The sequence below is a fragment of the Fistularia commersonii genome, chromosome 11, assembly GCF_037954325.1.
Source record: "Fistularia commersonii isolate RoL2024-O1a breed Wild chromosome 11, RoL_Fcom_v1.0, whole genome shotgun sequence".
In the NCBI taxonomy this organism is placed as follows: domain Eukaryota; kingdom Metazoa; phylum Chordata; class Actinopteri; order Syngnathiformes; family Fistulariidae; genus Fistularia; species Fistularia commersonii.
The window spans coordinates 18,708,888-18,731,713 of NC_141294.1; the positions used below are offsets into that span (position 1 = coordinate 18,708,888).

Here is a 22,826-nt window from a genome sequence, read left to right on the forward strand (position 1 = left end):
TCTCTATAAGTGGCCCTATGATTGGCTGGCTGACACCCACCTCTCGCCCAATCACAGCTGGGATCGGCTCCAGGTCCTCTGCAACTGAGACTGCAGGATAATGGTATAATGGTTAAGTGGTATAGATTATGAATGAATGAATGAATGAATGAATGAATGAATGAATGAATGGATGGATCTTACTGCGGGATGCGGGGACCTATTCCAGCTGTCAATGGCCCAGGGGCAGTCCTTATAGTCACTCCCTCTTTCACACGCAAATACTGACATACAACCATTCACCCTTTCATTCACACGCCATTTAGAGATATACAATTATGACGTCAGGACAATTTAAGGTCTCCAATGAACCTCCTGCATGGTTTTGGACTGATGAAGAACCCGAGGAAAAATATGGAGACCCCGCAACTGGGATCTCCTTGCTGCGAGGCGCCAAAGCGCCGCCCTCACATTATTATTAGATCATTTAATATTGATGGCGGGAGATTATGACAAACATTATTACATCACCACTGTGTGAAAATATGAAACCATTGACCCCTCCACACACACACACACACACACACACACACACACACACACACACACACACACACACACACACACACACACACACACATACATACATCTACGCGACGGTTCCGGAAAGCGATGAGATCTGGCGCGCGCTCGCCCTCGGTGCCCTCCAATCACAGCGGGGCCCGTTGACTCGCGCGCGTGCCGTGAATCACCCGGGCCATTATCGCGTGATTTCGCGATTTTTGTCGAGAATTCGTTGACGGGATTCGGTGACGATTTAAGCTAGCGGGGGAGGGGGAGGAAACTCGTCTTCTCACGTTTTCCCCCCCGTTTATTATCATTATTATTATAATTTTTTTTTTTACCGTAAACGTCTTCCTCCGCTGCTCTGACCGGAACAGAGGAAGCCCGGTGTCTACATCCGCGCGGCGGACGTCAGAGAGGAGCTTCCCCGTGAAAACAAAGTTAGCGGTGGGATCCGTGCCTCCGGATTAGAGGCTCCGGCAGACGGCGGAAATGACAGAGGCGTGACGGATCCGCGGATCAGCGGTGAGACTGAACTGCGGTTGAACCGCGGAGGGCAGGAGGTGAGACGGGAAACCCCTCCGCGCAACAGCAATAACAACAACAACAACAACAACAAAAAGAACTATTTCGCGAGTTCGAGGAAAAGTAGGTCTTAAAAAAAAGTTCAATGAGAATTTTTTTTTTTGTTAAAATTTGGTTAAAAAAAACCCTGAAAAAATAAGGAATTAAAAAGAAACTTACAGAAAAAGAAATTAATATAGATGTTATTCATGAATTCTTTTTTTTCTTTCTTTCTTACACTTTAAACATGCTTGGAGACCGGTTAGGACCTGTCATTGGGTCCCAGAGATTTAACCCTTTAAGTGCCGGTAAACAAATCACCACTTAATAGGTTAAATCTCTGGTGATACATGAGACAAGTCGGGTTTCTTCTTCTTCTTCTTCTTCTTCTTCTTCTTCTTCTTCTTCTTCTTCTTCTTCTTCTTCTTCTTCTTCATTGACACAGCCAATCATCTTTCTCCATCCTCACATTTCACTTCCTCCATCCATAAACTTCCTCTGGTCTTTCTTGTAGACCTCCGGCTTGGTTTTTCCAGCCTCATCGTCCTTCTACCCCATCCTTCTTGCCCATTGATGACTGGGATAGACCCTATTTGCATCACCCATTTTTTAAACTGCTTTTTTAAAAAATGAGTCATTATTATGGTTATTAATATCATTTTCCAGCTTTTCTGGATTTATCTTCACGTTCGCTCTCTCTCTGGAATTTTCCCACCAGATGACTTTTTTTGAAGAGTCGATGAACTCAGCTGTCCAATCCGGTAGCGCCGAAGGACCTTCGCCTGCCGACCATGACCGTCATCTAACATATTCCCCCCCACCGCCGCCGCCGCCGCCGCCGCCGCCGCCGCCACCGCGTGGCCCCGGGGCCCCTCCGCCGCGAGATGGGAAATCTTGGGATCAAAACCACGGAGTGTGTCACACCGAGTCGGGAGGAAATGAAAACAAGGTCTCTGAAGTCACCGGCTCTGACCTTCTGGCGGCGCCGCCTAGTAAAGAAAGTCAGCGTCGCCGTTGGCGCTCTTGAGTCATGGTCGTGCGTAGAATGCCACCGTCATGGCAGGAAATGAGAGTCGGAGGGGAGTACGGGGCTGGGGATGGGGGGGGGTTGATCACCTACTTAGTCAAGTAATTTTACCTGTACACTCATCGTCTCGACAGCTCGGTCCCCCCCTCCCCGCGGAAGCTAGCCGTCACGGTTTTGCCACCACGTCTGGCTGATCAGCAGCCGCTGGCTTTTATTTTGAAAATATTTCATCCTTAATTGACTCTAATTGGGCGAAATCACCGGAATGATGACCGTGTTAGGGGGAGAAAGGCATTGAGAATGAATGAATGAATGAAAAGAATCAGACACTGGTCGAAGCATGTCTTTAAATTTAAATGTCTTCAAGGCACGAATGCCTTAAAGACATTTAAATTTGGATTTTTCATCCATTTTTTGATTATCTTTGCCACTGATTCTGCACAAAGGTGGGATGACATTTGGCGAGAGGCGGGGTCTAATCTGGACAGGTCACTTGTCAATCTAAGGGGCTCATATAGAAAGGTCCAACCATTCTCCCTCTCATTCTCATTTGTTTCTGGACTGTGGGAGGAAGCTGGACCCAAGCAGGAGAACATGGTGAGAACCTGCAGAGATGACTACCGGATCAAAACCCCCAACCCTCTTGCTGAGTTGAAGTAGACGGTTCTTTGAACCAGGATGAGAATTCAGGATTTGACGAAAAGCCGCGGAGGTCAGAAAGGCGCGGGACGTCTGGCTTCGCCAAAGACAACATTTTTATTTTCCCGCTTTTCAAAGAAAACGTGTTGCAGAGACATAGAGGTTAAAAAAATCTAAAGAGGATAAATGATGCGATGGAGAACGCCAGTGTGGCGTCTCTTATCCGAGTTGTGGGGGTGGGGGAACGGGCTTACAGCCGAGTCCTCTGATTGGCCGGGAGCTCATCCTGGTCGAGCCCCCACAAGAAGGTGCGGAGGCGGGTCACCTCCTTCTGGAGCTCGGGGCTGGGGATGGGCTGTGAGAGGTCGAGTCGCGGTGTCTCATTGGGCAGGATGAGCGGGGGGTGGTCCAGGAAGCTCTCAAATATGTCTGGAAGGCGAAAAGGAGGGGAGGGGAGTCAGGTCATGTGACTTCATGAGATGGTTCCATCTTTGGAGAACTCAACAGATGAGAAGATCACCCTTCATATCCAACTCTGCATTCATGGATTTTTAAGCCTGTTCATATTGGGTGATGATGGTTGCCATGGTAACGCCAAGCAACCAAGGTAATTGCACCACCGCCCTGATCGAGACTGAATTTTTTGGATTTGTACAGATGTCCACATACTGGTCTCATTCAATCCTATGGCTTTTTTCTTATCTGTGCAGTTTTTAGTGACATCTGTTGCCATGGTTACATGACGCATCAATACCGAACTCGATCAGACAGCAGGATTTGTTCTGCAGGTTGCACTCAAGGAGCTTCCCATTCATTCCCATAGATGGGGGGGCAATACATTTTTTGCCGATTTCTGTTACCATGGTTACCAGAAGCTTGACCTCTATGGATCAAGAAGAAGTTCAGTGAGTTGAGTTAAGCTAAGCTTCTAAGAGGTCTTTCTTTGATAATTTTTGGTGATGTTGCCAACGTTACCTGTTATCTGGGTATTTTGAATCATTTTGTGATTTGAAAAATAGCAGAAGCTAGGAATGTTAATCCAGGATATTTGGTTCGGTTTTTGAATTTTTTTGGTTGCCATGGTAACCTGTTCATCCAAGCAGAGAAGCGGTTACTTGCTCGTGATCCATCACCCGTATTCTGAATCATATTTTGATTTGTGAAAAGTTGCAAAAGCTAGGATTTTGAATCCAGGGTTTTTGGTTTGGTTTTTGGATTTTTTTTTTTTGATTGCCAGGGTAACGCAAAGCTTTCTCAAAACCCATTCTGAACCCTTTGTCAAGGGGAGAAGCGTGCCGGGGTGGAGGCAGCCGAACATACTAGTGCCACTTGCTTGTTTTCTCACCTCCGCTTAGCTCGGTCCCGGGGGGCGGAGCCCAGGATGCGGGCGGCGCTCTGGTGGGTCCCAGTTTGTAATGGGTGAGCAGGTGGTGCAGCTGGGAGGGGCTCAGCAAGCCGTGTTCCTCCCGTAGACTCATCCAGGATGACTGGAAAGCGGACACACCAATGTCAGGATTGGTATAATAACCCAAAACCATCACAACAAAACCGCCTCCCCTCACCTGAATGAGCCGCGTCTTGGGGATGCACAGGAAGTTGACGATGACTGACAGCTTCTTCATGAACTCGGAGGCGATGTCCCCGAGCCCAGCCCCTTGCAGCCAGTCCAGGACCAGGTCCAGGTTGGTGCGGATCTGGACGGCTCTGGACCAGGAGAACAGCCCGTCTTGAAGAACAAGAGAGAGGCAGTAAGCTCGGGCGATGAGAAGGGTTGGGAGAGTATGGCGTCCCCCGGAGGTCTAACCATGTTACATCTGATGGAGTTGGATCGTGTTTTGACCTTTGGGTGCGTCTAATCCTCGACTTACACTTTACGAATTTCTGAGACTTAAAACTGGAAGTAGGAAGGAAATCCAAAGAGTCGTAGGGGAGTCTTACTGGAGTTGTAGCGGGTTCCCATCATCTCAGTTGCTAATTGTAACGTGGAAGTCTTAGCAAAGTCGTAGCTCAGTCTTTGCCTAGTCCTGGGACTTGTGGCTATAACAAACATGTTTGCTATAATGGCAACACTATGTTTTACGCTGCTGTAATTATTAATAATGATGTTATATAATAATCATAATAATATGGTAAAAGTAAAATAAAAAAGGTAGGGGGGCCTGGCTGGGAATCGAACATTCCTGGTTCGGTTTCTGGCTCCTCCTAGCTTGTCGAAGTGTTGTTGAGCAAGACACTGAACCCCTAACTGCTCGCCTGGCGCCGCTAGATGGCTGCCATCTGCTCATGGTTCATCCATGATGGGTTCAATACCTTAATAAGAAAAGTACAATAAAACGTGTAATAAAGACTGAATCAACAACCAATAGATGAGCTCTGACAAAACAGGAAAACTGGTACCAGAGTGGTATTGCGGTGAAAAACTGTATTTCTTTGTGAAATAGCAGAGGCTCCGCAAATACCTGGTGAGTGTGCTGGTTATGTTAACATCATTTCCACTGTATTGAATGGCATTCCAAGCGACTTAGCTAATGTTTCCTGGTGACGTTACATTATTGAAAGTCTCTTCAAAATCTTTTCGGAGTCTTAAACATAGGCCGCTGGCGGTCACCTCTCTCAAGCAGGGTGTTGAGCAGGGAGGTGTTGGTGAAGAAGAAGAGGTAGCCGAAGGTCTGGGAGGTGAGTGGCGGCGACAGGCAGGCCTCCCGCGACAGCGTCAGGGAGCAGCGGTATACCTCCACCAAACCTGCCACCTTGGGCGGCAGGGCAGATACGTCGTCCACGCCCCCTTCGCCCTCCCGCTTCTCCTCGCCCTCCGTGCCGTCCTTCTCCTTCTCCTTCTCCTCGCTAGAGAACGGGTTGGTGTCCAGCAGCGCCGGCAGGAGGGAGTACAACGTCTGAGGAAGACGGCGGCGGCAAGAACAGGTCATAACTCCACCGATACTGGCTCGCGTGCACATGTGATCGTGCATGTGTGTGTGTGTGTGTATGTGTGTTACCTTGGTCAGGTGATACACACACTGCTGGAAGGTGTGCATGATGACGTCATCAAGCTGCGCCAGGGCCTCCGAGCAGGTGTCCATGTCGGCCGTCAAAACCGGGTCCCCGGGGGCTTCAGGGGCGCAAATTAGTTCGTTAGTGGGAATTTGGACACACGCATGCACGCGCACACACACGCACACAAATCACAAACAGAGACGAACTCACACACTAATCTCACTTTGTCCAAGTGCCTTCAACTTGTTTGTGGATATGACTGAACTTGTCTTGCATAGTGTGTGTGTGTGTGTGTGTTTGTGTCTATCTGTATGTGTGCATATGAGAGAGAGAGAGAGAGACAGAATCCTTTAAGCCCAAAGAAACAAAACAAAAGAAAGTGTTCTTCTGAAATATAAAAAGGATGACTTGTGGTTTTGTTAACCCCCTCCTACTCTCTCGCTCCCTCTCTCTTTCTCAAACACACACACACACACACACACACACACGCACACAAATGCTTAGCTATTTTTTGTCAAAGTGACTTGAAATTGCTTCTTGATATGACTGACCTTGTCTTACATACTGTGTGTGTGTGTGTGTGTGTGTGTGTGTGTGTGTGTGTGTGTGTGTGTGTGTGTGTGTGTGTGTGTGTGTGAGGCAGACGCCTCTATAAGGGAACAACAAAAACAAATGAAACTGGTCTTCTGAAATATAAAAAGGATGACTTGTGGTTTTGTGAAACCCCCCCCACGCTCTCTCTCTCTCCCTCACACACACACACACACAAATTCTAGCTATAGCAAAGCTGTTTTTTTGCCTTGAAATTGCTTCTTGATATGACTGACCTTGTCTTGCATATTGTGTGTGTGTGTGTGTGTGTGTGTGTGTGTGTGTGTGTGAGAGAGAGAGAGCGCGAGAGAGAGAGAGAGAGAGAGAGAGAGAGAGAGAGAGAGAGAGTGAGGCAGAAGCCTTTATAAGGGAAAAAAAATGAAAGTGTTATTCCGAAATATAAAAAGAATGACTTGTGGTTTCGTGACCCCCGCCCCCCCCATACACACTCACACACACACACTCTGGCCTCACCCTCAAACTCCCACTCCTTCTCCATGGCCTCCACTTTGACCTGGAAGAAGTTGAGAAGCTCGGTGGCGTTGGACATCCAGAACATCAGGGGTCGGAGGTCGGCTGAGAGCCCCTGGACGTTGGGCATGCTCAGTTCGCTCTCCTGCTCCTGCGAGCTGGACACATTGTTGAGATTATAAAAAAAAAGAAAGAAAAAAAAAAACACTCCAAAAACGGCTGCGGTGCTATTCCCAGGGTATAAATAGACCCGGGGTTATGATTACTCAACTGTATTTGAGCCATTTTCAACTTCCCGGGGAATGCTTTCATCGCACCGCAAAAATTCACCCGAGACATAACAGCCAGAGAACAAAAGTATCATGAATCACGCGGCGGGAGATCTCCGCGCAGGGTAAACATGACGTAGCAGAAAAAGTGTTCTTACTTTTGCGTGGGATGCTTATCCCCAAATTCCTTAATGTTATCCTGCAAGGAGAGAGAGAGAGAAAGACACGTGTGGGCCTAGCATTGAGGAGGAGGAGGAGCGGCGGGTGACTAGCCACGCTAGCCAGGACAATTACAGCACATTTTCCAACAGGAAGTGACATCAGCTCATCCTCGGCTCCCGTCCGCGGCCTTGTCTGTCTGTCTGACAGTTTTTTTCTGTCTGGCTGGATTGCGGCGATCTCCAGCCGCCATCCCTCCCTCTGCCCCCCCTCCAGCCAACGCCGAGCTTCTTTAGAATAACACGGCGGCGGTAAAGCTTCAGAGATATTTTATCATCTTCACGCATCATTAGGCGGATCGAATTTTGTGTGCTTTGCTGTTTCTCCCCCCCCCCCCCCCCCCCCCCTGTACTTACCCAGACAATCTCTTTTATATGGTTGGCTGCCTTGAGTAATATCTGCGGCGTGAGGACGGGGTCGAGGTGCTTGGAGGCGTGATCGATCATGATGGACAGGAGGTAAGCGGGGGCCAGGGGCCCGCCGCCAGAGTCCGGGGAGGAGTTCTTGGAGAGGATCTCCTGCGAGGGGAGGACGGACAGATAGCGGGTCAGGGTTGTGGGGTGTGATCGGCCGGCGTTGTAGGGCGTGGTTGACCTTTGGTGCCTGCAACCATGCACGTGGGTGGAACAGCCAATCACAACATGTGAGTTTGCGCTTAAATACGTGTATATTTCCAATAATATATTTATATATATGTGTGTGTGTATATGTACAGATACATACTGCACATACGTGGGTGGATCAGTCAATCAGAACACATGACTTTGCATATAAAAATGTGTTTATATATATATATATATATATATATATATATATATATATATATATATTCAAAATTTATATAAAATACATATAGAGAGAGATAAATATGTTTATATATCAATATACACACGCACACACACACACACACACATACATGCATATATGTTTGTATACATATGTGTAGTGTATTTGTATATGTGTATACATATACTGCATATGTACACTAACATACACGTACACACAAATTTATATACACACAACTACATGTATTTATGTATACACACATCCGCACACACATATATATTTATACATGTGAAACATTTAGATGTTATTTATACACACACCAATCATGTGTCTGTATACATATATGTGTGCGTATATGTATATACATATGTGCACCCATATGTACATATATATGTATATATATATATTTAAAAAGACACATAAGTCACAGTAGCCAAGCACAGAACAGCCAATCAAAACATGAGTTGAGTGTTTAAATGTATTTTATATATATGTATATATATATATATATACAATACACACACATGCATATATATGTGTGCATACATAAGTGTATATATATATGTGTGTGTGTATATATACATACATACTTATGCATATATGTATACATTGTGTATATGTATACATAAATACATGTAAATCTACATACATACATTTGCATGTACACACACACACACACACACACACACACACACACACACACACATACACAAACAAACACACACACATACTGTATACATACACAAACACAGTATACCCTCACTTTTCGTAGAAGTTATGTTACAAGACCCCACGCGAAAAGTGAATTTCCAGGAAGTCAAGACGTGACAATTTTAATGGTATTTACAGATGTATTAACCCTCAATGAAACTGACTCAACCCTTTACGAAGCTCCCACAAACTATTACCAACAAACTGGAGTATTCACGCTTATGCAAACAGCAGCGAAGTGGACCAGGACACTATTTGCTTGACAAAACCTTCAATGAGATCAGCTTATTCTTACATTAACCATCAACATGAGGAACGAAACAGCAAGCAAATGATATTCTGTGTGAGATTTGGCCTGGGTACAATGGTAGGAGCGAGAGTTCGTGATGCTGGATATCTTTGTTTAGCAAAGGAGATCTTGTATTTTATTTATTTTATGAAATTAATTGTAGTTTAATTTTACTATATTTTTACAATTTTTTCTTCCTAGGCTAGAACAGGTCTGGCCAACCTGTGGCTCCCAAGCCACATGCGTTTTTGTCAATTTTTGTATATGTGTGTTTTTTTTTTTTTTTTGCTGTGCGCGGAACGCTGGAGCAGCACGTGATTGCACAAGTAAAAGAACCCACAAACACAAAACTCAACATGAACTTAAGAGCCGCATGCGGCTTGGGAGCCACAGGTTGGCCAGGCCTGGGCAAGAATATGGCTATTTCATCATGAACATTATTCAATAAATCACGAGAACCAGATTACAAAAAAAATCTGCTAAGAAACGAGGGTGCAAAAGCCAGACCGCGACGTAGCGAGGGTCCACTGTATATATATCTGTATATTTATATTTGCATATCCACACACCAATCAGAGTACCTGATCACAGGCAGAGCAGCCAATCAAAGCACATAAGCTGGAAAAATGTACACGTGTTTCTTCATCCAACATCTACGGATGCCAAATGGAAACAGGAAGTGCTGTTTAAATAATGAGATCTCAAGGCTAGTCCGAATTTTATAGTCTGATGGGTCGGACGACCGGCGCCATATTTGCAACGCTAGCTGTTAGAATCACTGGCTGTGTTCATATATCCATGTCTCATGGCAGCCATCTTGAATATGCAAAAGTGTCTCAACCAATGGTGTACCTGTAAAAGGGCGTCGGCGTGGCGATGGTGGAACTTGAGCACCGCGTCTGTGGTTCCCAGGTACTGCTTCAGAGCCTCCTGCCTGTCCGCCAACCCTGACGGGCAGCAGGGGGTGCCGGCATCCTGGTGCCATGGGAGGGTCAGCGCCAGCGGTGGCGCAGGGGTCACGCGGGGGTCACGGTAAAGGAAGAGGAAGTGGCTCCCCAGGCCGATGACGTCACCGGGCTTCAGTGTCGCCTCCCGGTAGAGGGCGGCTCCGTTGTGCGTGACGGCACCGCCTCTGAATGGACGTATCAGAGCTGGAGAGTACAAGTATGGTCCATGTAGATGCTTTAGCATTAGCATTAGCAGCACGCACACACATGGTTAACATGTAGCTACCGTGTCCGGCGTGCGCCTCAGGCACGGCCGAGTCCCTCCTGACCAGCAGGTGCCGGGCCAGGAGGTCAGGTCCGGACAGGAAGGTGTCCACCTTCAGGGGCCGCTTCCCCTTGCGCTCCCTCTCACGGTCCTTTTCCTTCTCTCTCGCCGTGGCCTTCCGTCCAAACACATGTGTGTGCGCCGCCATGATGTACAGAACAAAGTCCTGAAAGAAAAGAACACGCACAGGGGTGTGTATTAGAACACACACACACACGCGCAAACAAAAACACAGGTCTGGGAGGTCTGCTATCTTTTCTAAGTGCTGCGGTCTCTATCGTTCCTCCATCAGGTGGAAGCGGGCCGATAAGAGCCCAAGTGTGTCACAGTTTGTTACAAAGAAAACCTGTGTGAGGTCATTGTGCGCGGCGGCGTGATACACACAGAGGGGGTTTTGTGTTGGTGGCGGCCGGCCCCTCCGGGATTGACTGCTTCGCTATTGTGTCTCTGCGCGACTGTTTTTTTTTTTTGTTGTTGTTGTCGGATGCCGCACAGTTTGGACTTGTGAGGCTGAGGGTGGAAATGCAGATGGTATGTGCTGATTGCAGGGCCATGCAGGTATGATGTCACGGCAACCTCGGCTTGCGCATCTGGAAGCATCTGGAGGTTTTGTTAGCTGCTCCTTGCTGATCTCTGAGGTGTGTATGGCAATCCTGGTTGGATGTGTGTGTATCTTAGTGTTGTTGAGCAAGACACTGAACCCCTAACTGCTCCCCGCCCCTGAATTATATATATATGTATATATGGATGGCTGTATATTTATATATACACACACACACATACATATTTATGTGTGTGTGTTTGAAAAAATATGCGTGTGTGTGTATATATGCATATATACAACCCTGAGTGCAGGATAAGGGGCAGAAGATGGATGGGTGGCTGGTGTGTATGCGTGCCTTGCTGTGGTCGTATCCCTGCAGCAGCAGGAAGTAGGGCCTGTCTGTCGGAGGAAGTATCAGACTTTGTGACATCATTTCCAGGTCACAGGAGGAGTAGTCCCTGTCCTCCTCCGTCTGCTGGTTGGTCCAGCCCACTTTCCCCTCGGCGTTTGACGCTCTCACCTGAAACAAAGGCGATCAGACCCAAAAAATCTGGCACGGCATGGTTAAAGCCTCTCCCTTCTTAAACTGGCGTCCTCACCTCTCCCTGTGGCGGGTTGATCATGCTCACGATGTTCTTCCTGTCCTGCACCGCGCCGTTGTTGCTCTGCCGACCCCCGGGGCCGCGTGGCTCGCCGCCACTGACATGGTTGCCCTGGCGACGCCTCAGGCTGAGGTTCATGTCGCTGATGCTCCTCCTGAGCTCAGAGTTCCTGGCACGGTGGCCGCGCTCGCCCTCCTCTGGCCCTCCGCCCGATGCCATCCTGGTGCGGCGCCAGCGCACACCTGTTGGCCCCATGACAGGGGGTCACCACGCATGGACACACACACACACACAGACACACACACACACGCATGGACACACACACGAACCCCATTATTATCATTCTTCTTCTTCTTATTATTATTATTATATGACTACATGAACATAAGCACATATATACGGTATCCATATATCAATACATATGTGTGTATACATATGTATAAATATACACATATATACTTACCAACAAACACTACAACATTATTATTATTATTATTATTCGTAGTTGTACTAACTAATAGTTGTAGTATTTTGCAGTTTGAAATGGTCTCTTTCAAGTGTTTTACGTATGAATACATACATATATACATATTTACACTCAATATATGTGCATGGATACATATGTGTATACATATACAGAGATATACATGAATATATATAAGTACATGGATGTGTGTGTTTATGTGTATTTATAAATATATATATTCACACAGATTTTTTCCACATACCCATAAATAAATATATATGTATATTTGTGTATATATACATATATAAATATGTGTAAGTGAGTATATTTACATCCACATGTTTTTTGCCATGAAAATGTCCATTCTAAACTGCAAATACTACCACAACTATTGATATTACCGCTGTATCTAGTATTGCTACTACTACTACCACCACTACTAATAATAATAATAAGAATGTTGTAGCGTGTATTGGTGAGTATATATGTGTGTATATATACATATATATTTATACACAGGTACGTGTGTATGCATGTGTACATACATATGTATGTGTATAAATATACTGCTCAAAAAAATAAAGGGAACACTTGAACAACACAATGTAACTCCAAGTCAATCACACTTCTGTGAAATCATAGTGTCCACTCAGGAAGCAACACAGATTCATTTTGAGTTGTTTTAAGGACATTACATCAGAGTTGGATCAGCCTGGAGTGTGTTTTTACACTTTAATTTTGAGTGTGATTCCTAATCCAGACCTCCATGGGTTAATACATTTGATTTCCATTGATCATTTTTGTGTGATTTTGTTGTCAGCACATTCAACTGTGTAAAGAGCAAAGTATTTCATAAGAATATTTCATTCATTTAGATCTAGGATGTGTTTTTTAAGTGTTCCCTTTATTTTTTTGAGAAGTGTATATATGTATGTATGGTGTGTGTGTATATATATATATATATACATATATATGTATATGTACACACACACACTATATATGCCACTATATATGCCTATATATTTGTATAGGCACCAAACCCACCTTGGTAGTTCTCTCCTTCCCTCTCCCGCTCCTTCTCCCGTTCCCTCTCTTCCCTCTCATAGTCATCTTTCCTCTGGATCTCGAAGCGGCGCTCAAAGCCATCCTTGGGCCGCCACATGTCCACCAGCAGCAGGGGGCACTCCCACGGCGCCACGCTCCGACGGCACTCCGTCTCCCACTTGACGGCGCCGTCTGGCCGCTGGGTGGGCTTTCCGATGACATCGCACAGCAAGAAGTCCTCCGGGCTGTGCTTTTGGAGTACTGGAAGGTGATTAGGGGGGTTCATTACTATACCATAACGCTGCTGTTTAAGCCAGGTCATTCATCCATCCATCTTCTACTGCTTATTCGGGATGGGGTCGCGGGGGCAGCAGCCAAAGCAGTGAGGCTCAGACTTCCCTCTCTCAGGCCACTTGATTAAGCTTTTGTGGAGGTCTCCCGAGGCGTTCCCAGGCCAGCCTAGAGACATAGACCCTCCAGCGTGCCCTGGGTCTTCCCCGGGGCCTCTCTCGAACATGCCCAGAGCACCTCACCAGGGAGGCGTCCAGGAGGCATCCTAACCAGATGACCAAGCCACCTCTAACTCCTCTCCACGAGGAGAAGCAGCAACTGTACTGGCCGAGCTCCTTTCCCTATCTTTAGGGGGGAGCCGCACACCCGGCGGAGAAAGCTCATTTAGGACACTTGGCTCTGCAGCCTTGTTCTTTGGGTCACGACCCAAAGCTCTTCACCATAGGTGAGGGTAAGAATCAATTGGTAAAATGAGAGCTTCGCCTTTTGCCTCAGCTCCTTCACTGGGACACACCGGTGCAGAGTTAGCATCACTCCTGACGCCGCACTGATCTGCCAATCTGTGGATCTCCTGTTCCATTCTTCATTCGCTTGTGAACTAGACCCAGCAATACCTGAACTTCTCCACTTGAGGCAGGACCTCTTCCCCAAGTGGGCACTCCACTCCTTTCTGGCTGAGCATCACGGTCTTAAATTAGGAAGTGCTCATCCTCATCCTGACTGCTTCACATTCGGCAGCGAATCACTACATGGAGAGCTGGAGATCACGGGCCGATGAAGCCAACAGAGCCACATCGTCCGCAAAAAAGTAGAGACTCAACCATGAGGTCACAAAACAAGACCCCCACGACACCCTGGCTGCGCTTAGATATTCTGATCGTAAGTTATGAACAGAATTGTAACAAAAGACAGCCCTTGCAGAGTCTAACCCTCACCAAGAACAAGTCCAACTTATAAATGGCAATGCGGACATGCTCTGGCACCGAGCATACAAGTACTGAACTATTACAGGGTTCGGTACCCCATGCTGCAGGAGCACTCTTCACAGAATTCCTCACGGTCCAATGCTTTTTTCTGGTCCAAAAAAAACTTGTAGACTTGTTGAGCAAACCCGGAATTCTAGGTCATTCCTGATTGGCTAAACCCCCCATACCTGCATCATCCGTCTCCTCCCTCTCCCTCTCCGTGTAGCGGGTGATGACCTGGGCGATGAGCTGCCGGGCCGTGGAGTGTACGTTGGCCAGGAGGGAGCGATAGTTGGCCCCGCTGGAGAGGGCATCCCCATAGATCTTGATCAGCCCCGGGGCGGAGGAAGACGCAGGGGGAAGGTAGTGGTGCGAGGACGGGGCGGCCGAGTGGGCCCACACCTCCCGTTCCCTTTCCCCGACAGCCCTGTCCCGGTCGCTGTTGGAGCGCCCCCGCAGGAAGAGGTGGGAGAGGCGCTTGGTGCGCGACTGGGGCCCGGCGGGCCGTGGCCGGAGGAAGGCCGGCGACGGGGATGGGGACGGGGCTGGGGACGCCAGCGAGGGGGTGGAAGTGGAGAGCGAAGAGGACGGTGCGGAGTGGGCCTCGTGAAGGGAGGCGGCGTCGGAGCTGGTGGTGGACCTGCGAGCCGTGGGGGGGGGAGGAAGGGACCGGTCAGCTGTGACTAATGGCTGGACAAACAGGGCCAAACAACAAGGGTAGAAATAGAAGTGGAAGAGGGGGGTTGGAGAGGATGCAGGTGACAATGCGAGCAAGATTAAAGAGTGTCCGACGGACATGAAGGTCAGAGAGAGAGAGAGTGAACATCCCACGTGGAAAAATACAGTTTTTAAGTGGGAGGGGGCGGGGTCTAACCCGGACCTGTCAATCACAGGCCCGCATCTACAGATAATTTAGCATCTCCAATGGAGCATGCCCATGGCGCTTTTGTTTTCAGCGTGGGGTGAGAGGTGGAACTCGGTACTGACTTGACGGAGATGACGCTTGGCCAGCGACCCCCCAGCTTGGCGAAGTGTTTCCTCGGAGAGTTGATCCACAGGCCCACCGGGAAATGGAGTTTTCTGAAGCGAGGACTGCCAGACCCCTCCATCTACACGGAGGCAGAGCGAAAGGAAACGCTCAGCAGAATTTTCTGCAGTCATTTTCCAGACAAGAACTGCAAGATAATTTTATTTCATTTTTTTGGGGGGTTGGGGTGTATTTGAATAATTCTTTTCAAATACTCAGTTTTAATGCTAATTCATTCTTACCTTTTTTTAAAGTCACTTTGGAAAAGTAATAAAAGACATGTTGCAAATTTTAATTTTTTTTTTGTTTTTTTATTGCATCTACTTATTTTTTTTTTCTTAAAAGAGTATTTTTCAGTGTTTTTTTTTTTTTTGACTATCCAGACATTATTTGTCAAATATATGTTTTTTGGAAAATTTATGTCAAAATATTAACTTTGAAAATGATTAATTTTATTAAGTTATCTAAGAAAATCTAGGTGTATATTGAACCCTTTTGGATATTTTTTTAAAAAACTAATTCATATTTATAAAGTGTATTTATATCTTTTTTTTCTGATGATCCGGCCATATTTTAAAATGTCTTTTTTAGATAATTAATTTTTTCATTAATTTTAGAACATATGCATTTATTTTTGCTGAGGTTAATTTGACAAAGTTTACGTTGAATATTTTCCTTTTTTCATTTTAATTTTTTGGGGGCGCACATGGGGGACATTAGGATATTTATTTGAAAAATAAATTCAGTATCATAAAATTAATTTACTTGTAATTGCTTTTTTTCCAGCCACTATTTACCAAATATCTGTTCTTTTTTCAGACAGTTCATGTCAAATTTATTCATTTTTATTTTTTCAAGTTATCTGACGAAAAGAATCATCCAGTAATATGTTGCAATTTTTTCAGCCACATTTCTGTTAAGCGATACATGGAAATGGAATTTTGCAAACATAAGGGACTGAATTTGCTGGAAAAGTTGTGATTGGCTGGTGCACAATGCAGCCAGGGTGGGGAGCTTAGTACGTATAAAATGTAATAATCTCTCAAGTCTCTGGTTGATACCAGAATTCCTGGACTCCATTTTTTTTTTTTTAATATCGGCCGACACGGCGGTGAGGAATGTGTGTCAGCAGTGCCAGAATTTAAACAATATAACAATGGAGTGATGTCACCATCAAGACATATCAACAGGATACCGGCAGTGAGGTGTCAACACGGTGAAAAACAAACAAAAAGAAATTAACTCGATGAACGCCCTCCCACTGCCTCCTCGAACAACTCCCTGAAAAACTCAGGGCCTCCGACAGGAAGCCTCCTCCGCGGGTCCATCTGTCGGCGGGAGGGTCGATGCGTCTTCCGTTTTCGCTGTTTTATTTGTAAAGAACGCAATGGTCACGTATCGAGAATTCGCCGTCGAGGATGGGGAAGGCCCTAAAGGCGATCGGTGATTTCCTTCGGACGGTGTAGCGGGGAAGCGGCAGCGAAGGAAAAATATCCAACTAAATCACAATTATAATCACGTCTTGACCATCTTTTATGATTCTTAAGCAGAAGCGACGGTTTTCCCGATGACTCGATCTTTTGTCCCATTTCAGAAAAAAAAAAAAATGATCGCACTTACCCACAATCCCTTCCAATGCCTCTGTTGATTTGTTTATTTTATATTACTCTTATATGCCTCCCAAACACCAAACGGAACTCAAGCCAATCGAATGATCTGGTGTGTTTCCCCCGCGGGGCGATGCAATCCCATATTTCGACCCGTCGTGCGGCCTTTACCCTTAATCCTCGGCATCCATCGCCCGCTGTTGAAGTGAAATGGCGAGTACGTCAGAGGCGTCCTGTCGTCTTTTTGGGGGGCAGGATCTGCAGCCCGATGGTGGCTAGCAGCCTCTCCGAGTCTATAGATAGAGCGACTGGCCCATTGTTCTAAGTGACAGAATTTCCTTCCTTTTGCAGTGGACAACACCTATATCCTGGCTGAATGAGAGAGAGAGAGAGAGAGAGAGAGAAAGGGGGAGAGAGGGAAAGCCTTGTAAAGGGTCGGAAACGTGTGATTTAGCCGTAACGTGGATCTTTAATACGTTTCTGTGCGTTAAAGCACAATCTGTTTGGATAGCACGCTGACATAAACACTGCTTTCCACATACAACGGGTGCTCTGTTGGGAGTGGTGACATCATTTATGGGGGGAAGGGATGAAAAAAACGCTCACGTGGGCGAAAGGCAGGATGTACGGACCCGGGACACCTGTGATCTTTGACCCCCCCCCTTTTCCCCTCCATCGCGTACGGGAAGACGACCGAAGAGGGAAAGCGCTTCCTCTTTATTTACTTTCCAATTAAATCCTCGGCCGTCACGACGAATCCGAATGGCCTATTTTACGTGGAGGAATGTACTTTTGCGTACAATAGAAAAGGACTTTATTGTGTGGATGTTAAACAATAATGATAAAAAAAAATGATAAAAGATAAAAAATGACAGCACATCATTTTGATATGTGCATTGCAGTAATAAGACATGCAATATGCATGTTTACTTCACATCACATGATCTATTGGATTGAAAACTGGATAAAAAAAATGGAGCCAAGGTCCAATGGAGATTATTTTATTTTATTATCTATTTCTAATGGTCACCAATGGTCTAATGCTCCTGTCGGCTGCAAGTGATAATTGATGTCTGGTTGAAATATCAACACAAAAGCTGGACATGATTTACTGAAATAGATTTTTTGAAGATATTGTCAATATATAAAGTATTTTATAGATAAAACAAAACCAAAGCTATGAAAAGTTGTCAGAGGCTCTGGCATCGAAGCTGCGGTTCGACACTCGGTTTCCCAGCAGGCTTTGCGCGCATGCGCATCACGATATCTTTACCAAGAGGACAGGACACATCCGTCCGCGGTTCAAGGTGAGCTCTCGTTAAATTCAATTCATGTGCTGGTTTTACTGTATAAATAGGCATATTCTGGTTTAACGGGTGCGTTGATATACTTTATTCGTCCCCATGAAGCTGTGACGAACAATTGATCCGCCCTTTTTAGTGAACCGTTAATCCACAAACTAGCACCTAGCTAGTGCAGTCTAACAAGCTATGCTAACTGGCTAGCGTATCACGATCATGTCATGGTATCAGTATTTATATTTTGTTTGTCCGTTCTTGAGTCCGTTATTTTAAATGACTGACACAAAAATCTAGACTCTAAATAAAAAGCTATCTGAAACGATTGTCTTTTTCTTCCCCCATCATGACTTCGTAGTCAAGCTCCTGGCTAGTGGGAGTAATTTCCCCGAGCTACGCTAACTTTAATTCCGCCCCACCACGGTGTTAAAATGAATATTTTCAATATTTTATAATGAAGTTTTCGGACATTAATGAAGCCTTCAGACGCTTGTGTAAAAATAAAACTGAACCGCTACGTTGTGTCATTGAGTGACCAGCCGGGGCGAGCAGCTTATGAAGCAATGCTAATGTACTCGAGTCTATTTACGGTTATGTGTCTCGTTACGTTCTAGCTTATGGCTAATTTTGCAGTGCGTTGTAATTAGCGATGTATGCTAGGAAGGCGACGCATGCTAACAAAGCTAACAGTAACGTCCAATGCTATGCTTAGCTTAGCTAGCTATGCCGGGCGTTTGAGGTCATGCCGCGGACGCATATTCTAATCGCTTCGTGACTCATAACGACGCTGCCTATGTTTCAGCTTTGAACAGGCGCTCGGTCGAAAGCTCGCAAACATGTCTGAGACCATCGACGAGAAGATCAAGAACTACAGGACGGCCCCGTTTGACGCCAGATTCCCAAACACCAACCAGACCCGCAACTGCTTCCAAAACTACCTGGGTGAGACACGGCTCCTGTCACCGGTGTTGCCACATCAGCCTGACAGTTTCCATCCCAGTCACAACTTCAAACCCGTCCAGTTCAATTAAAAAAACAAAACAGCACAAAAATCTTAGCTTGCTGGAAACTGGGTTAAAATCATAGCACACGTAACAGGAAGCACGTCAATAGCTTGCTTTAGTGAATGCATCAATACAAAGAGTGCAGTCAGACAACCAAATCTACTCTGCAGGGCAACCGCAAGAAATTAAACAGGAGACACAGGAAAAAAATAACACACCAATCAAGCCCCTTGCATAAACTATAAGATTATTCATCATCTAAAATGCCACAAAGGATGAAATGATTCCATATATATATATATATATATATATATACATATGTATATCACCACGTCAAAAATGTGAACAATGACTGAGGCAATCAGTTTAAGAAGGTGACTATGTGTAAATAAATTCCAATAAATGCACCATAAATATTGAAAATGACTTTAGATAAAACAATTTGCAAATGAAGCTACATAGTTATTTCTGGTGCAGTTAATAGCATAATTCAATTCTAGCTTGCAGCAAAGGGACTTATTCAACATGGTTGCCCGTCATTTCAAGTCTTCTTTTATCACTGACAACATTGGATAGAACTTATGTCAATAAAATACATTTTTTTATTTTGACTGCAGTGCGGCAGCTTCTAAAGTAAAATTGCTCTTTCAACATTTACGAAAAAAATGACATTTGTATTGAAAAGCAGCCCAACTTTCACCTCGCCCACCCAGTTTAGCAACACTTTCTGTCACCACACGGCCCTGAGCTCGGGGTCAGACTCGTGCTACTAGTCGATAGATGGATCAGTTGGATCCAACGAAAAAGCATGAAATGACTGTTAAAGTCTTGAAGATACGAGGAAATGTTCCCCTCAAGCTCCTTTGGATCCCAAGCCCTGGTTTTACTCTTTCACAGCAATAACACTGAACAGATAGTTCAGTATACTCGTACTTCCCTCGCGTTCTTCATGTTACGGTGGCCGCTAAGCAATGTAGCAGCTAGAGGGCGGTGCAGAGTTCACCTCTGTGGTCCGTTTCAGACAAGAACAAACATGGAAACAGTGGAGTTGATTATGTGCATTCTAAGAAAGACGCACAATGTGGTAGTGGAGAGGACATCACCAGTGGCATGTGGCTGGATAATTCTTTTTCTGTTCCTTTCTTCACTTGAGCATACCGGGCAACACACTGCTCCACATGTCTCTCGGTGGTACTGCTGCAGTTGTCTACGCAAACGTAGGGGACTGTGCAGGAAATGAACACGAAGGCTCCGCATTTAACGTTGAGTTTAAACGAGCCTTAAGACTTGGCATTTTTGGAGAGGTGACTCTCCCTCCCACTATTTTGCTTCTCTTTGTTGCCAAAAAGGGTATCAGCTCAAGTGGCCGTCGGTGGTAAATTCCCCCAAAATGAGCGCACGGCTGCAAACGGAATGAGAGCCGGCATCCAGGATCGGTTGATAATCCGTCGCCGTTTATAATCAGACGGGGTCAGTTTGGGCGAAGCAGACAAGGGTAAACAAATCCAAAGGTCAAAGCGGAGATGATGCATTAAAATTCCAGTTGAACGTCTAAAAAAATATGTCCACCGTGTATTGATGCGCTCATGTTCTATTTAACTGTTAGGCATTGGGAAATGAGAAAAATTGTAGTTCAGGTTTCAACATCATCTTACTCTTGTTTTTCTTTTATCCTCAAGACTTCCACCGGTGCACCAAGGCCCTGACAGCCAGAGACCAGGATGTCACGCCCTGCCAGTGGTACCAGAGGGTCTACAAAAGCCTCTGTCCCATGAGCTGGGTACGTTCTTATCCTGTTGTAGATCCTCCTCCTCGAAACATTTCAGTTTTTCTCCACGGATTGCTCTATGATAGCCTGGTATCACGCTATGAACTAGAACAAACACCCACACACACTCACACACACACACATGTATGCTGTCAGTCCACCAGCAGCACAGCGGTCCAGCCATGACAGGTAGAAGATGGTTCGTGGTCTGAGAAGTACAAGAAGCCACGCCCATGCTGGTCACATGGCGCCTGCTTTCGCTCTCACCTGAAGCCTTCTAGAATAGTCCTCAGAATATCGTCTTCTTTTTTTCTTCCAAAGATGTTCTGGAATTTGGTCGTGCCTGACAGTCAGTGTGCATAAAACCATCTCCGACACAATGGGAGATTTTCTGTGTGTGTGTGTGCGCGCACGCGTGCAGGGACATGACACAGGCACTGCGACGCAAATGCTTTGTTGATGTCCAGCACACCACAAGTTCCCCGAAATGGTTATTTCTCTACTTGGATGTTTGTTGCGTCTACAGGATAAATGACGTTGCCTCAGCAGAGGATGTTGTTCCTACTGTCATGAACATCAACACACACAAACACACACACTTCCTGTGAGTCGATCCCGTGCGAACACCGGGGAGCCGCTCGGCAAAATACAGCTGGCTGTTTTTCCTGCGAAGCGTCTGGGTGATGACGAGACCCGCTTCAGAAGTGGGCGGGGCTTAGGTTCCCCCGGCAGGAAATGATCGGGTCACAGGTTCGCGGCCCGCCCCTGTCACCCTGAGGACGGCTTCGTCAGGCAAAGGCAGTGCGCGCGTGTGTGTGTGCATGATGAAGAAACATAATGAAGAGCCTCCTCAACTACATGTCCCGTGTGCCCCCCTCCCCTCTCCAGGTCGCGAAGTGGGACGAGCAAATAGAGAACGGAAATTTCCCCGGGAAAATCTGAACACGGTGTCTGACCCCTGCTGGATGTTCCAAGCTGGCAGCCTCTTTTGTGTGTCGTCGCGCTGACGGACGTCTTTAACCGATCGATATGGCCGTTTGCGTCTTAAAAAGCAGAAACACGCACAACCTCAGCCCCGGCCCTCACATGTATCCCAATTTGTTTCCAACAATCTTTGCTGTCTGTATTCAATAAACAGAGAAAACGACTGATGGTGTTTTATTTTTTTTCCAAATCCACTGTACCTCACACACTTTAAAAGTAATAAACATGTTTTATCGGTAGATATGGTGACGACATCTTCAGGTTTGACCCCTCCCACCCTCCAAGGAAAAATTTCACACAACAGTGCTGTATTTATAAGTCAGTTATGAATAAACAAACATGGGTCTTGTTTGTTTACAGTGTTATTTTTGGAACGGGTTTCAGACGGCATAATGTTGCTGTCTGAAATAGAATAAATGAAACTTGGATGATATTTGGGAAGAGTTTGACCCAGTTTGTTGTGGCGGTGCATCCGAGGGCCACCGGTGAACCCGGTGACCCCCGTACTAACCTGAGTAGATTTGGCATCAAATTAAGGTGACACTTTTGCAATTTTTTTTTTTGTATTTCAGAAGAAACACATGAATCAATCTACTTACATGCTTCAATTTTTTTTGAACATTCTCTTAATTCAATTTGATCTATTTAGAGAAACTGATAAAGCGTTGGGCCTAAAACGTTTACTGCAAACCACCTATTTTTCAACTAGATTGTAAACTAAAATCACTGTAAAACTTTAGATCCCTCATTTTCCGTTGATTTTATACTCCTAATCACATTTTTGTGAAAACATGATCGATCTGTCGAGCGACCTGCCACCCTGAAATGTCCGGCTTCGACCACACGGCGCC

General features: G+C 45.8%; 2 protein-coding genes across 3 annotated transcripts; one reads left to right on the top strand and one right to left on the bottom strand.

Moving 5' to 3' along the window:
* Positions 1–2,876: 2,876 nt before the first annotated feature.
* rasip1 (Ras interacting protein 1) lies at positions 2,877–17,198 on the bottom strand. Of its 2 annotated transcripts, none has more exons than XM_086155694.1 (16): positions 17,093–17,198; positions 15,275–15,396; positions 14,476–14,927; positions 13,032–13,292; positions 11,519–11,763; positions 11,275–11,439; positions 10,337–10,541; positions 9,956–10,254; positions 7,674–7,835; positions 7,257–7,297; positions 6,833–6,987; positions 5,770–5,882; positions 5,382–5,667; positions 4,336–4,499; positions 4,119–4,260; positions 2,877–3,202 (listed from the first exon to the last, which is right to left on the bottom strand). In XM_086155694.1, exons 2-16 carry the CDS (start codon positions 15,394–15,396, stop codon positions 3,024–3,026), a joined length of 2,991 nt encoding a protein of 996 aa, XP_086011820.1. In that variant the 5' UTR covers positions 17,093–17,198; the 3' UTR covers positions 2,877–3,023. The 2 variants fall into 2 exon arrangements, with proteins under 2 accessions (XP_086011820.1, XP_086011819.1); XM_086155693.1 differs by having other exon boundaries at positions 16,935–17,164.
* A 962-nt stretch (positions 17,199–18,160) lies between these two features.
* On the top strand, positions 18,161–22,138 carry cox6b2 (cytochrome c oxidase subunit 6B2). Its single transcript, XM_086155695.1, has 4 exons — positions 18,161–18,228; positions 19,022–19,161; positions 20,903–21,003; positions 21,880–22,138. Exons 1-4 carry the CDS (start codon positions 18,173–18,175, stop codon positions 21,931–21,933), a joined length of 351 nt encoding a protein of 116 aa, XP_086011821.1. The 5' UTR covers positions 18,161–18,172; the 3' UTR covers positions 21,934–22,138.
* Positions 22,139–22,826: the final 688 nt, after the last annotated feature.

Coding starts and splice junctions, on each gene's coding strand:
- cox6b2 (XM_086155695.1), top strand. CDS start 18,173: ATGCGCATCACGATATCTTTACCAAGAGGACAGGACACATCCGTCCGC. Junction 18,229..19,021: donor ACATCCGTCCGCGGTTCAAG/GTGAGCTCTCGT, acceptor CCTATGTTTCAG/CTTTGAACAGGCGCTCGGTC. Junction 21,004..21,879: donor GCCTCTGTCCCATGAGCTGG/GTACGTTCTTAT, acceptor TCCCCTCTCCAG/GTCGCGAAGTGGGACGAGCA.
- rasip1 (XM_086155694.1), bottom strand. CDS start 15,396: ATGGAGGGGTCTGGCAGTCCTCGCTTCAGAAAACTCCATTTCCCGGTG. Junction 13,293..14,475: donor GGAGGAGACGGATGATGCAG/GTATGGGGGGTT, acceptor ATCACCTTCCAG/TACTCCAAAAGCACAGCCCG. Junction 11,764..13,031: donor GGAAGGAGAGAACTACCAAG/GTGGGTTTGGTG, acceptor TGGGGCCAACAG/GTGTGCGCTGGCGCCGCACC.